Raw genomic sequence first — 16750 nt, forward strand, 5'->3', positions numbered from 1 at the left:
TAAAAAGGCCTTGCTGTTTGTGGTTCCAGACAGAGGAACCATGTAAGAGAGAGGATGTATACGAGTTGCTGAAACGAATAAAGTTTTCAATTGACAAAGTAGTTGGTATTGTGGAAAGAAAAAAATCAAAAATCGATATTACGTGTACCTCCAGAGATGCGGTGATGGAACTTCTTGATTTATTGAGAAAAGACAACAAAATCAAACATACATTTCTGTATGAGAGCGAAAATATTGAAGTTTTGATTGGTTGGGTCCCGGTACCACTCCAAAACAAAAGTATTGCAGAAGCTTTGCAATACTATGTAGCCGTGCAAGAGGTAAGGTCCAAAAAGGATAAAAACGGAAAGCTGTTGGGCACCAGAATTGCGGTAATAAAGAAAAACGACATTGATAGATCCCCCCTGCCAAGCTACATAAGGGTTGAAGGGGAGGAACTCTACGTGACATACAGCGGCCAATTAAGGACCTGTAAACTTTGCGAGCAAACCGGGCACAAGCAAGCGGAATGCCCGAACAGAAAAAACGAGTTTCCCGCGCTGCCTCAAGCAAGAAGCGTATCCAACGCACCTCGAGCTCCTGACGCGCTCACGTCACCTGATAAGAACATGGCTAGCGAGCCCGCGGGCAAGAACGAAGATAAAGAAAACGCCCCTAAAGAAACCGAGGCGAAAACAACAAACATTATCACGACACCAAAACGAAAACGAAGATTGGTCTAGAGCCCTTCTGTGGATCAACCTTCACCAAAATCTTTAAGCCACGGTGGAGAAAATTACGGAGTAAAGTGTGGTAATTGTCACCGAGAAGGTTTTGTCCATGAATCCAACGATCGGTTCTACTGCTTCCACTAAATGTATTTTCCGTTTTTTAAAAAACAAAAAATTCGACGTAATCCTATTGCAGGAAACACATAGTAGCTTGGATGTAGAGGTAATGTGGAAACGCGAGTGGGGAAACGCGCAAACCTTTTTTTCGTACGGTACTACCTCCGCCCGAGGCGTTTGCATTCTGTTGTCGCCACAACAGAATTGGACTGTACATCATACAGAGAGCGATACTGAAGGAAGATTCCTGATCGTCTCGATTTCGGCAGGACCAAAACGGCTTACACTGGCAAATGTATACGGACCAAACTCCGACAACCCATTTTTTTTATTCGTTTTTCGGGATAATAAACGATTATTTAGATAACGACGCTATAATAGGAGGAGATTTTAACGCAATTCTGTCAAATGATCTAGACAAGTCACCGGGCAACAAACACGCAAATGGTAAATCCAGTTCGGAAATTAAGAACTATATGAAAGAGTTTGATCTGGTTGATATATTCAGGGAATTAAACCCGAGGCAGCGGAGATTTTCCCGCGTCCAACAAAATCCTTTCACCGGAAGTCGCATCGATTTTTATCTTGTTTCAGAAGGTCTAACACCACATATAAAAAACTGTGATATAGAACCCAGTATTAAATCGGATCACAGACTTGTTGTTTTAAACATAAACCAGCAGTTTAAAGCAATAAACGGCCCAGGGTATTGGAAACTAAACAACTGCCCTTTGAACGACCCCCAATTCGTAAATCACTTGAAATCCGAAATCGGCGCCTTCCTAACGATCAATGAAACTCCAGATGTATCACCGCATATAATCTGGGATAGTCTAAAATGCTGGTTGCGAGGGAAATTTATTAAACATGCCGCCGAGAAAAGAACATCGCAAACCAAAGAAATAGATCGAATAGAAAAATTACTTAAAGCAACCCAGCGGCGCATTGATTCGGGCGAAGTCAGCTTACAACATAAGATGCGAGACTTACAAAGCTCGCTGAATGCAATATTGGAAGGCAAAACGAGGGCAGCTATCGTGCGTAGCCGGACAAACTGGGCCGAAAACGGGGAAAAATACAAAATATTTTTTAAGCCTGGAAAAGAGAAATAAAAAACGTAATACAATCGTTCGACTAAAACAAAGCGGGCTAGTCGTTGCGGACCACAGGGAAATAATGACCACACTCAAAGAGTTCTATCAAAAGCTATATTCAAGCAGACCAACGGATACTAAGCAAATAGATTCCCATATCCGCGTGGCGCAGCTACCGCAAATTAGCGAGGAGGAAGAGTCCTTCTTGGGGTAGGATATATCCAAGACGGAGTGCTATAAAGCGTTACGGAAAATGGGGAAAAATAAATCACCAAGCAACGATGAATTAAGTACGGCATTTTATACAACCTTTTAGGAAGAAATTGGAGGGGCATTTATAAAATCCACAAACCATGCGCTTAAAACGGGTTTGTTGAGCGGTTCCCAAAGAAACGGCATAATAACACTAATTCCCAAACCTGATAAAGACCCACTTATAGTCGAAAACTACCGTCCTATAACTCTTTTAAATACCGATTATAAAATTATATCGAAAGTAATTGCAGAACGATTGAAACTAGTGATACCGCGCCTTATTCATGACGACCAAAAAGGTTTTTTTTAAGGCAGATATATAGGGGAGAATATCTGCTTGCTATTCGACGCATTCGATTCAATTGAGTGGGTTTTTATAGAAAAAGTTTTACAAGGATACGGTTTGCAAAGCGTAGTGCAATGGGTTAAAATATTATATGGAAAAGCAACGGGAACAATAAGTAATGCTGGCTTCTTGTCAGAGTCATTTCCGATCAAACGAGGTGTGCGACAAGGAGATCCGCTCTCGCCCTTGTTATTTGTACTCGCAATAGAATGCTTTGCGCAACATATTCGTTTAAATAAATGTATTGAAGGAATAAACTCAGCGGATAAAGAACTTAAGATATCGCTAATTGCAGACGATACATTATGTTTTATAAACGGATCGTCAGGTTCCTTCAACGCAATGAGCGAAGAAATACGGTGGTTTAAAGAGGTGTCTGGATGCAAAATTAACCTAGAAAAATCGGTGGCATGCGCTGTAGGTTCTATGGTTAAAACACAGTCGCGACCTACAGCAATCCAGCTAAAATGGGCCAAAGAAAGTTTTAAATACCTCGGTAAAAATTGCGGTTCCTGGAAGTAACCTTGATTTATTTCAAATCAATTTCTTCGACTCATTATCACGCATTAAAAGAATCCTAAATATGTGGTCAAGACGAGGGTTAACCTTACTGGTAAAAGTGACGATAATCAAGACGCTGATAATACCAACGCTTTTATTTAAATTGAGTGTACTTCCTGTTGATGTTCCGAACGCTTTTACTACGTCGTTAAACAGATCGCTTTTCACGTTTCTATGGGGATCGAAATGGGAAAAAGTTAGTAGAAAGGTTCTGATCTCCCCCGTAGCTGAGGGAGGGATTAATATGATAGATATAACGAGCTATATAGCTGCGCAGAAGTTAAAATGGTTATACGAGCTTTTTAACCCAGCCTCACAATCAACATGGAAAGCTATTGAAACCTTAATACCAGAATCTTACTTATGGGAGGCAATCAAATCAAATTTACGGAACAACCACGCGCTAATCAAAACCGTTATTCCATACAGAACGCTTCGCTTCTCGCTCACAGCAGCACGACTTGTAATTGGGCCAACATCGCGTAAAGATAATGAGCAGCGAAACTACCTTTGGTTAAACAAAACTGTGAAATTTAAAAAAACGACCGTTGTTTGACAAAACGTTAGTTGAAGCGGGGGTAACTGAATATAACCAACTCCTCAAACCCACCGGGCAGTACCAAACCTACGATGAAGTTTGTGAGATAAACAATATCGCGGCTTCTACCAATCACTCGCTGAAATTCTACGAATTACTAAATGCACTGCCGCGGGAATGGGACCAGATTCAATACAAAGGAAATGCACGCACTAAGAAAGATATAACAATGCTTAAGGACCATTTAAAAGACTATGCAGTCTCTACGATGGTAGCGTACCAGTATTTTATCCAACAGCTAAAAGAATATCCGGAAAAACGCAGGAAAAAATGGGAGGGTGAACTAAATTTAACAACAAACTTCGATTGGTCAAGCATTTGCCAGAGTAATTATTATTCGACAGTTGAAACTAAATTACGATCCTTTCAAATCAAACTAAACCTTCGCGCGGTGGTAACCAATGCTTGTCTGTTCAACTTTGGGATGATCGACTCTCCAAACTGTGTTTTCTGCAATACGGAAACAGACTCCCTTGTTCACATGTTTACGAAATGTAAAATGATTCAAAGTTTCTGGAAAAATATTAATGGATGGATTGTGGCAAAATTCAGAAAACCGTTAATAATCACTGATGATATTAAAGTATTTGGTATACAACATGAGAAATCGCCGAATCTGATTAATTGTATATTACTTGGTGTACGTTTTTATATTTATCGCTGTAAAGTTCAGAAGCATCTACTAAACGTGGACTCTTGTATTGATTATATAAATGAAATTAGAAAAAACGAAAAAGCAATTGCTATGAAAAGTTCCTCTTTAGCTAATCACCTCGTTAAATGGTCGTCCATGTAAAATTAATGGCGTTTACTTTTGTAATGTTTAGTGTGTGCATGGCCTACTCAATACATTGAGTAGGCCATGGTGTGTGTAAAGTATTTGTTAGAGTGTTTCATTTTATGTATTGAGTAGGCCATGGTGTGTGTAAAGTATTTGTTAGAGTGTTTCATTTCAGTCGCTCGCTGTGTGTGTATTTTTTTTAATAATAATAATAAAAAATAAAAAATGTTGGATTGTTTAATTGACTAAATACAGTCGATTCAATTGTCAGGGTATATTTCTTATCGAACTCTGGATATTGGTCCATAATCAAGATATGTTAGTTGATATAGGCCACCATTTTTCAAACTACTATCTTCAGATTTTGTTGTTGTACACTCTATTGTGTACTTCGTCTACAAAGATCGAATCTTTCAACGATTCTGTATTGTGCTGATCGCTTGGTAAGAAGTCTTATCCGATCGGGGTAACACCATAGATATCATATATATGATATCTATGAGTAACGCCAATTTACTGACGCGCGGAATTACGGATCACACTAGCGCCGATGGCTGACGATTCGAGAGAGTGGCGATTTTTTGACGTCACTTCCTCTATCGCTAGCGATGCGAGCGACAAAATTTCGATTAGAAACAGTTTCTACTCTGCCGATCATCGCTAGCGATGGCGCGAAAAGTAACAATTTTCGCGTGAACTGTTTCGCTGTAAATTAAACCGTGGAGATAATTTTTGAGTAAATATGAATAAAAAAATAAATATATTTTGTGGCAGGAATAGTATATTGCAAGTTTAACCAAATGGCAATAAACGACAATTTTTCTTACGGATTGTTTTATATAAATAATACATGTCACAGATGATGGTATATAACCACAATGTATAATTACAAAACATAGCATAAACTATCATCGTGACGTCACACTTTTGTAACCTTTTTTTAGGCAGAGAAGTCATAATTACGAGTATTATGATGATTGTTAACTACACTGGATGTGTATATCATTTGCATACATGCTTTAATTGGATGCTTTTGTGTTGTGCTCGCCTGAAACTGAACACACAATTGTGCAAAAGTGAAAATACGCATAAATGTAAATTATCGTGCTACGAGTCGCATATATAGCAGGTTGGGGTAAAGGGGTCACTGTTTGCGTTCATTTTTTTCGTCGAATTTGGTAGTAAACAAAGAGTATTTGAAGAATTTTATAACCGTATCCCCACGACCCTTAAAGGGCGTTGTTAATTGTTTAAAAATTCGGTTAGAAAATTTGGACAGGTGCTAATGATCCATCTTACCCCACCGCACCATGTGTGTGCAAAGGGACGTCCATCACTTTAACAGTTGGACATGTAGCAAGCGCTGCAGACGTATCAGCGTGAATCGTATCTAGACTATTGTTGAACGTTTAAAATGGTGTCATACATCCGTTAAACGGTGTCCCCATTGTCACGGACTACATTGTAGTTGTCGACTTTTAATATATTGTATAAGAAGAACGTTATTTGTCATTTGTATTCTCCTATAAAAACCGCAGTAGTCGAAATTGGTTCAGTATTCAATTAACAGGACGATATTCCTGCTTTGGTTTAATTTGTGAGAGTCGGCTGAGCTAGAGGACATAGAACTCGTCTGTATTAACGCGACACAGATTTATACCAATTATTTATTTACATAATATGTATATTGTGTAAGCATGTTTTAAAAATGAGCTTCGAAATCATGTAGGCTATGGTACAATACCCGTTAATTATTTTGCACACTTTAAATGCAGATAAAAACATAAATCTAATTGGTTAAATTAAACTTGGCAAAATTCGAAAATAGCTGTAACTGAATTCGTCTGGCTTCCAGTGCCCTGATAACATCATCCTGCTCTGTGTTCCTGGCCTGCATGTTAATACCGAAGACTTCCAGTCGTTTGTGAAACTGATTATGTCTTTCGTTACGACTTGCCGCGACGTTTTTCATGTGCGTAATGTAAGATAGGCAAGGAATCCAAGCTAGATCTTCGTTCAAATGTAAGTTTGCGTTGTAAAATTCGCAGTACCACCAAGATCCTCCGCATCCGACTGAGCAGTTGCACATGTTGTTAGCAGGACGATTTCGACCTTCTCTTCGAGGAAATAATACGATGTTGAGTTCTTTATCCTTTATTCGTTCACAAAGCCAGTCAAAGCATTCTGCCTTTTTATTCATTTTCAATGCATCATCAGCTGACATAGCCATAACTTTATTTGTCACTAATACAAGCTGTGAATAAACTAAGAATTAAAGTTAAATTACCAATTCATGTTTTCTAGATTTTTTTGTTGGTCGAACTATCTATCTTAAACGTAAATGGTCGGTGCTAGAATATTTCTAGCGCTTAGGTCGCAACCTTTTTAAGGTCGCAACCTTTTTTTCTTTTTTTTTTTATATACTCCATTCTCGAAACTATAGTTGTGGTAGTTTGTGTTGAAAAAAAAACTCGTAACGGACTGTCACACATTTATGCTACTATACGTAGAGTATTGCTACTCCTTATACATATAGTCAGGCGCGCCGATTTCTTAAATATCTGGGGTATGCGAGCGCACCTGCGCGCTAACTATGACGTCATTGTATACGTGCGGCGCATACGTATGATATAGTACAATAGGAGATGATGGGACACTTAAGCACATATTGCCAAATATTTCTAAAATCAAAATAGATTGCGGTTTTTGGGTAATACCACGAATTAGTACTATCATTCCTTTACTAATTGACAACAATTCAAAAAAATATAATAAAACACACGAGGTGGTATTTAGCGATTCGCACAACAGGTGGATTTTTACAAATTCGAAAACACACAGGATAAGGCGGGACACTTTAAAATCATTGTTAGTTTAATTAATAAGTGTATTTATTATTAGGAATACACGTAAATAACACGAAATGGTACTGTTTTATATGAACTCCTAATAACAGACAATTGATAATACCTATTAAAAAGTTTACATTTTTGCTCCAAACTGGGTATTGCTAAACTATTTTTCGCACAATAAGTCACCCATAAATTATCCCCAAGTGCAAATGACTGAATTTCGAATATGTTTTTCATATAATACCAGTAGTATAGGGGTAGTGTTATGACCCTCTTTTCATATTTGGACCCTACTATCTGGTTTGACACCTACTATATTTTTTGGCCCCCACAAAATAGAAAAGTTTGCCAGTAGCGGCGCGGTTACTATCGATTTCGCGTGACGTCACAGCGCGCAGTGCTGAGCGTGGTAATTTGATCCGGCGTCGATCGGACGCAATTAAACAGTACAAGCCCGTACTGTTTTGGGGCGTAAGCCCCTAACTGTTTTGTGCGTAACTGTTTTTGGGGCGAAGCCCCTGTATTAACTGTTTGACGCGAAGCGTCGAGTGCCTGTATTAACTGTGGCGAAGCCCTAGTGTTGACGCAAAGAACTTCGATTATGCCACACGCTATGACCATTCGTTCAATAGAGGATTTGAATCTGTTTCTGGATATAGTTTACGACTTAGGACTTCTAGAAGGAACACGAAATCCAACCGTTGATCGACCTGATACATTATGGCGGTTAATTATGATACCGAATGTTTTGTTTATCATTACGAAAACAAAGTTTTTAATCGGTAACGCAGCCGGAATTCTTGAGGATCTTTTATCTTTGCGAAGTTTGGTATCGTTCACGCACAATTCCAAAGGAAAACGATATACCGATAATTTATGTTTGTTTCGATGTATCGCGACGCATCAACGTGACAGGTTCGATGATAAGAAAAGAAAAAACAGAACACAATATGACTTACAATGTACAAGGCAACAATAAATAACGGTGCATATCAGTCTTCGCGTAAACTACGTTAACAACCTAAGTAACAGCATTAACAAATGTAGGTAACCACAAACTTCAGTTGCCTGCTACTCTGCTAGTGCTGCCACAAGTGAAAGTATGTAAACATTGGTATATCATTCTATTAAATTCGCTTTATTTAGGAATTCTGATGATGTGAAACTAATAAGGTAGTACGGTGTAAAAACAGTTCACATAGGAAAATAACATTAGCACCAAATTAAGCTTAATTAACACGTTTGAGGTAACCAATGAATAATAATAGACACACCAACTTGTTAGGCGATCAGGTGGAATGAAATCCACAATGGTGATTACACAATGTCCAAACAAGCACTGTTCTTTAACTTAATCACAGTAAATAGCATCACAATAATCACTTTTATAAAAAAATGTAAACTAATTGGTACATCACTAATACTGCACATAAAATCTACTTAATTGCTTCAGCTTATGGCTAGTACGTGGCTATAACCAACGGTACACATACACGTACGGACTCTCGCCTTTTTCTAACGATGCAATCTGTTCACCGCACAGAAATAAAAAAGAAATAAAAAAAAAAATTTTTTATTTCTGTGGTTCACCGCGTTACGCTTCGTCAGATATCGGTCACGCTTGGTTAGCGATTGTTATTAGTGCTTCTGCACTGTGGAGAAATACGACGCTATCGTGGACCAAGGTGATCCTAGAATACAGATATTATAGCGGCCATTTTTGATACCTTCTACTGGTGCCACCAACCTAAAATTTGGACACTGTACTAATTAGACCCCAGCGGTACCGATTCTAAAATCAAAAATTCAAAAAAATATTAATTATAAATATTAATATTCGTCATAAAAACATATTTATAGAATTTTCGCACGCACCAGCTTGGAATATGTTATAGCGCCACATGCGCGGTAGTGTATGACGTCACAATAATGCGGTTTCTTCTCCTCGTGCGCTTCGCTGCGGTTTTATCATGGGGCCCCATGCGCGTTCAGCGTCGACCCAAGGCATACTACTTTTACATTATATTATTTGCGCCATGAGCGTGAAGCAAGAAGTTCAAAGAATTGGTAAAGTATAATCAGAATTGGCATTTTTACGTACATAAGCTCTTTTCTAGATACATCGATTATGTGACGTCACGAAGTGGTGATGACGCAACAGAAGAACCCACTTCGTAAGTTATTGTTACGTCACAATCTTTATTGTTATAAAATGCAGATTAGGGAGATTGGTATTTTTTAGAATATAGTATGTGACGTCACAGAGGAACAACCGGATCTTCACGAGCGAAAGCAAGAACGAAGGTAATTATGACAGAATAATATAAGACCGCGGGGTAAGATGGGACACTTTTAGCAAATAATATCCAAATATCTTGATCGTGTTTTAAACAATTAACAATGGTCTATGGGAGTCGCCGTAAGAATATGGTTTTATAGTTCCTTGAATGTTCTTTGTTTTCTACCAAATGGGAAGAGAAAATAGAATAAAAAGTTGTCCCATCTTCCCCCACCCTACTATATACAAAGCTACATTTAACGATTACATTGTTACAGAAAAGTCGGCAAATAAAGCTGCAGAAGGAAAGCGCAAGGTAACTTATGTTTCTATTACTATTATCACTACACAATATAACGTAACAACAACATAACGTATTGTAGTAATTCCCCGAATGGCTGGAGTTAATAGTACTGGGGATTCTCAGACATCCGGGTATTCTTCCCTCGTTGTTGTCTCGGCAGACATGCTAATAAACTAAGTTACGAAGTGCACGTTGCGCCACTTCAGTAGTAACAACAAAGTGTTTTTAAATTTGGTACAAATAACGAGTCTTCAGAAACCTAATACCCATAACAATGGCCAAATACTAGAATTAAGCATGGTTTCAATCAAATGTAGTCTTTAGCCACTTGTTTAAAAATATCGTGTGACGTAACTATTATCTTTATTTTGCAGACGAAGAACAAAGACGAAGACTCCATAAGGATAAATGGTTTGGGGTTTGAAGTATATCATTTGTGTGTTTGTATGTGTGAGAGTGTTAACTGGTGCACTCTTACAGTGTTGCCTTCTATTGAGGTCCCTTATCTGCTGGACCTAATGTTGCCAGCTTTTTTTGTCAGTCACTACTATAGTGCATTTTGCATGTCACTGAAATATATGCAAAGGAACTATGGCGAACATCTTGCTGGATCAGATTTTGTTGTTGTACACTCTATTGTGTACTTCGTCTACAAAGATCGAATCCCTTAATGATTCTGTACTGTTTTTATCGCTTGGTGAGAACGCTGTGTTGGTACACAAATACTCGAGTAATATTAACACGCATTATAATATATGCGCATAAAATAAATAAAAACCCGTTTAATACTTTTACAACAAGACTATTTTAATGTAAAACGTCAAATAGAAACCCTTCTAATATTATTTAAACCAGACTATTTTTATCTTAAAACGTCATGTAGCGTGATTGGGACGATGGCCACGTCACAATTACGTTACGACGTCGATACGATGGGTCAGAGCATTGTCATGGCCCTGCGTTCGGTCCGGTTACGTCAGTTTTGATTGAGTTACGTCACGGTTAGGTTGTTGCGTGGACGTCGCCGCTGGTGATGCTACGCTAGATATTTAGGTCACTACCAAAGTGATGCTACGCTCGAATAATTAGGTCACTGTCTGCGGTTCGTAACAACCTGATGCAGTTTCGTAATGGTCGATGCGGTGCGTAACATCCGGACGCTATTATATTGTGTGAAGATACGACGAGAGTATCGCGGTACCGACATGGCGGCTTACCTTTTGATTGGGACATGCGGAGCCGTTATTGGCTTCGATTCCTTGCGGTCGGACATACAATATGGTGTACACTGCAGATGATTATCTTTCAGGATTTGAACCTTTTTTTCTTTGAAGATATTTCAATGATTATGTCCGCTTTAGTTACTTTTTAGAGTCGTCCAATTTTGGTTATAATTGAGCTGTTGTGTTTATTGCATGCTGTGTTGCACTTTTCGTATTTGCACATCGTTGTAATATTTTTGTCTTTTTGTCATCGTTGTTGTGCACATATGTATGTGCCTTCGTTGTATCATTTTTGTCTATGGGGGTTTCTTTAACCTGCGTGGACAGTAACATCCCGCAAGGGTTTCTCACCTAAGTAGAAACCCACTACCATTGGCTGGGGGCTTGTCGTGCCGTAGTGGCTTTCCACCAACGCCAGCCACATAAATTATGAAGGTATTTTAATCCTGTTCTATTTTGCAGAAAGTCGCTTTAATTGAACCTATAGACAAACGCTATACCTAATTACTTGGGAGGTTCAATTTATTGTCAATTTCATTGTTGAATTCTTGTCACTTTCAGCACTAACAAATAAATAACCAATTATTTAAGCTGTTGTTCTTACTTTAAACGAAACCTGAACTGCTTGAATCGTTTTGAATCGTACCGCACGTGGGCAGTAGGAGTATAAAAAAATTAAGATGGCAATGTTGGATTGTTTAATTGACTAAATACAGTCGATTCAATTATCAGGTTATTTACTATCGAACTGGTCTAATCATGATACGTTAATTAATAGGCCACCATTTTTTAAACGACGTTCGTCTACAAAGATCGAATTCTTTAACGGTCTATATTGTCAGATTGCTTGGTGAGAAGTCTTATGTGATCGGGGAAACACCATAAATATCATATACATTATTTTGATATCTATATGAGTAACACTAATTTACTGACTCGAGTATTTACAAATGCTTACGGAAAACAACCAAAATGCAATAAACGACAATATTTCTTTCGTACGGATTGTTTTATATAAACCATATATAGGTTACGGATGGTGGTATATATGCAATATAATACAAAACATAGCATAAATTCCATACCATAAATGTGAGGGTTGTTAACTACATAGCATAAATATGAGGGTTGATAACAGGGTTGTTGTGAGGGTTGTTAATTCCATAGCATAAATATGAGGGTTGTTAACTACACTGGATATGTATATCATTTGCATACCAGCTTTAATTGAACGCTTTATGGTGTTATTCTCGCCTGAAATTGCACCTAAAATTGGAAAAAAATGAAATTACGCATAAATGTAAATTATCGTGCTACGAGTCGCATATATAGTATAGGTCGGGGTGGTTACTGTTGGCGTTCGCAGTTTTATCGTCCATTTGGTAGTCAATCTTAAATACAAAGAGTATTTAAGAAATTTTATAATCGTATTCTCACGACCCTTAAGGGCTTTGTTAATTATTTAAAAATTCGGTTGGAAAATATGAACAGGTGCTAATAGTATCCATCTTACCCTACCGCACTAGAAGTGTGAAATGGACGTCTATCACTTTAACAGAGAAAATAAGAAAGAAATGTGTCCCATCTTTCCCCCCTCTACTATATATACAATATAACTCAGATTTCTATTCCACCTATTACGCTACAGTTAACATTGTAAATTCTGTAAGCGCACAATAATACTGATGCATATACGTAACGGCTTACCATTTACTGGCTTTTGGGTTCATACCTATCTGCGACGACGACCGACAACGGCGGTGTCAGTGAGAACAAGGAGTCCGACTACGAGCAAACGGATAAGAGCTGACTTGTTCATCTGCAACAAAAACACGTATAAGTAAAGTAAAACAATAACACTTTTGTACAAGTTACTTACGTTTACTTTGTGTCCTGTAGAAGACTGGTGATTCGTATTAAACAGAATCTATGCTTTATATAAGAAGTTTGTTGCTCCTATAACATGATTGTAAAAGGCCATTTGTCTCATCTCTCGCTGCAACATCTTCTTCACTATAGATTGAGGAGGGAAGGGAAGCTGGCCTTTTCACGAAAAAACGTTTCTGCAGCTTTTATTTTGGCTTCCTTTATTGCTTCGTGTTCAAATCTGTTAATTTTAATTGACAGATTATAAAATTTTTCTCGCTTTAACGGAAAATGGCCCATCTCACATCACAAGTTTTCGAGCGAATACGGTTCAATAATTCTTTAAATGCTTTTTTTACTTCAAGTATTTCGGTTCTTTTGTCGATCCGTTATCGTATTTATATAAATATGCCTGGTAAATACAGGAATATAATGTAAAGATACACGACCTTCGACAGTACAGAGTCCGACGCTTTACAATCATGACAGGAAGACAATTAATATATCGTTCGAAATTGCAATTGCGGTAATTATAATTCAGTGGTCATATTATTATTTTGTCATATTATGTTCAGAATTGTTCGAATTCTTATACGCAATCCGGCTCTGCACGTCTTTCTTTAGTTGAATTCATATTTAGGAAGTTTTCCGTGGAACATGAGGGTATCGCTCAACAATATCATAATAGGCTTATGTATTATTGTGGTTTGCATTGATATCCTGGTGTATCTAAATGTATTGAAATCTTCTTACCCATCGAAGGCTCCAACTTGCAAAGAGATTGGTATAAGTTCAACCGAGATATATAAGAAACATCATTCAAGCGATATCAACTTTACAAGTTTAACAAAGTCTTTAACAAAACTTCAGTTCGGTTCAAAAGTTTGGCGGCCATTTTATAATGAAGTGGGTCAACTATTAAGTTTAATTGAGGAAGGTAAAATAGCGTGGCCCGTTCCAATTCGGAAAGTAACTTCTGGAAAGCACACTCGTTTGGTGATAAAGCAAAAGCAATTCAAAACTGGTGGATATAGAGTAGGAGATACATTACTTGCCGAGGTAGAAGCATACGACGGGCTAGGAAGGAGAAAGATACACGGCGGTGATTATTTTTATGCCAGGTTAGTCTTTGTGGCTAAATGTAACTGCTAAAATTTTATTGAAAATTTCTCAACCTTTTTTATTTATATTTTCATTTACCTCATTCATTTATATTTTTATTTACCTCATTTATTTATATTTTCATTCACCTCATTCATTTATATTTTTATTCACCTCATTTATTTATATTTTCATTCACCTTATGAGTTTATATTTTCATTTACCTCATTCATTTATATTTTCATTTACCTCATTAACTTATACTTTTATTTACCTCATTTGTTAATATTTTTATTTACGTCATTCATTTATATTTTCATTTACCTCGATTATTTATATTTTCATTCACCTCACTCTTAGATTGATGAATACGAATAAAAATGGCGACGAGCTCGGTAGCGGAATCGGGTGTAACATAGTTGACCACGCCAATGGTTCTTACACAATTTCTGCTCCGTTACTCTGGCCTGGTAATTCAACTCTATTTGTTGATCTGGTCCATCCAAGTGAAGCTGTCGTGGCCCTTGTTTACTATAGTGCGGCGGGGGAGGATAATGGAGTTAAATTTGTATCGACGTACCCCACTGGAGAAGAAGTTTACTGCCATGTTGATATGCAACCTCAGCCTAGGTAAGGTTTATCGCAAGTTCTTAAATGGGGAGACATTTTGACAACTTGTTAGCGGGCAAGAGGTAAATAAAAAAGAAACATCGTTGCTATAAATGAATGAATATAGAGCTTGTTTTTCCTTGTGTGGTGGGTCAAAAACATTCTCTATAGATTATAACATATAACAACATAAAAGTTTCACGCACTTCGTGCCCGCTTACAAGTAACTTTATTGGGTATTATTGTGCACTTATTGTGTTTTTTTTTATGTTTTCAATTTAGTGCTAACAATTAGACAACTAATGAAGGCTGGGTTGGAGCAATTGCGGATAACAGTCTTTATTTTTTTTCAATCGCAATTTGTCTGATTGCGTCACAGATTAGAAATAATATAATGTAATTCTTACTTCTTGGCAAATGTTTGCTTGTTTTATTTTCAGTCGCCCTTTGTGTGATTTCTCACAACCAGAAAAAGGAGGTTCGTGGTTTTGTTTGTCAACTGCAAACGGGGATTGTCCCGGTCACGTTAATTACACGCAGGCAAAGCAGTTCTCGAGAGTTTCGTACGTTGGAACTACTCCACTTTTTTTTGAAGGAAAAACATGGAAAATGCCCTTAAACTTTCAAGGTGGTTCGATTATGGTAAAGAACTCAAATTTCACCAAAGATTTAATAAACTCCTTGCCGATTTGTAAAAGTACATCCGGAATGTCCGAAGATTCGTTCGAATTTCGTGCTGAAAAACATTCCGGGTTTTACTTGAACTACAAATGGCAATCTCTTCAATGTAAACCGCGCTCAAAAGGTTTCAAATTCGAGGAATGTTTGCGAGATACAGTTGTTTATTTCATCGGTGACTCCACGATGCGCCAGTGGTATATAGCGTTGGTAAAACTTCTCAAATTTCAGGACCACCCAACTAAAATGAAAGCGAAGCCTGGACATAAAATTTTGCAAGCACCTCGCGTTGGTTACCAAACAGACTACAACATAACCTTGTATTATAGATCTCACGGTATGCCCCGGTACAACCCTGGGCCGCCAGAATCGCATCCGTTTATAGTGGACACTCTAAACGAAATCCCAACAGAAGATGGGCGTAATGTAGTCGTAGTTATTAACATTGCTCTTCATTTCCAATTGATGGACCCGATATTCTACATCCAAAGGGTAGAAGCTGTAAAACGATCGGTTGTGCAGTTGCAGCTTCGTTCGCCTGGTGTACGGGTTTTTATTCGAGGTTGCATTCGCCACCGAAACAGCGCAAAATTTGTCCCGACCGAGTGGTATAGCTTCAGACTGTGTAAAATACTTCGCAAGACGTTTCAAACAGTCTCTGGCGTTGGTTTTATCGACACTTGGCAAATGACAACAGTTTATCCCAATTATTTTAACATACACCCAAAAGAAAGCGTAATTCCCCAGCATATTGCTGCGTTTTTATCCTACATGTGTTAAAGCTAGAAATGTCAGTACAACGGAAATTATGGAAAACTTTAGCAAGTTCGTACCGCTCTCTTAACACATCAGAAAAAGCCTATTTTATAAAGAACACCGGACTCAAAAAACACGCAAGATGTGTCGCTTATGCAGATACATCATTAGACTTCAAGTCACATGAATATTACATCAATTTAAAATACCAGTTTCGTAAAAGTATGTTGGGTAATTTATATAGTATTGCATGCGCCCGAGTGCAATTTATACGTAATTTAACCAAAGAATTTCCAATTTATCAATAAAACTAGTAAAATCCACTTTAAAACTGTCCGTAATTGGGTGACATTCTATAAATTGACACTTTTAAATACGACTTCACAAACCAAACTGAAGTTTTGTGAACGACTTGAATAAACTTAAAAGTTAATATTGCTTGAATATTTCTGATATATAGTAGGGTGGGGGAAGATGGGACATCCTTTCATTCCATTTTCTCGTCCCATTTTGTAGTAAACAAAGAACATTCAAAGAACTATAAAACCGTATCCTCACGACTCCCATAGACCGTTGTGAATTGTTTAAAAAACGATCAGGATATTTAGATATCATGGGCTA

At 37.7% G+C, this 16750-nt stretch overlaps 1 protein-coding gene across 1 annotated transcript; it reads left to right on the plus strand.

The window, feature by feature from the left end:
* Nucleotides 1–13519: 13519 nt before the first annotated feature.
* LOC149741583 (NXPE family member 3-like) lies at nt 13520–16385 on the plus strand. Its single transcript, XM_089888879.1, has 3 exons — nt 13520–14106; nt 14447–14716; nt 15136–16385. Exons 1-3 carry the CDS (start codon nt 13643–13645, stop codon nt 16151–16153), a joined length of 1752 nt encoding a protein of 583 aa, XP_089745005.1. The 5' UTR covers nt 13520–13642; the 3' UTR covers nt 16154–16385.
* Nucleotides 16386–16750: the final 365 nt, after the last annotated feature.

The sequence above is a fragment of the Ciona robusta genome, chromosome 1, assembly GCF_009617815.1.
Source record: "Ciona robusta chromosome 1, ASM961781v2".
NCBI lineage: Eukaryota > Metazoa > Chordata > Ascidiacea > Phlebobranchia > Cionidae > Ciona > Ciona robusta.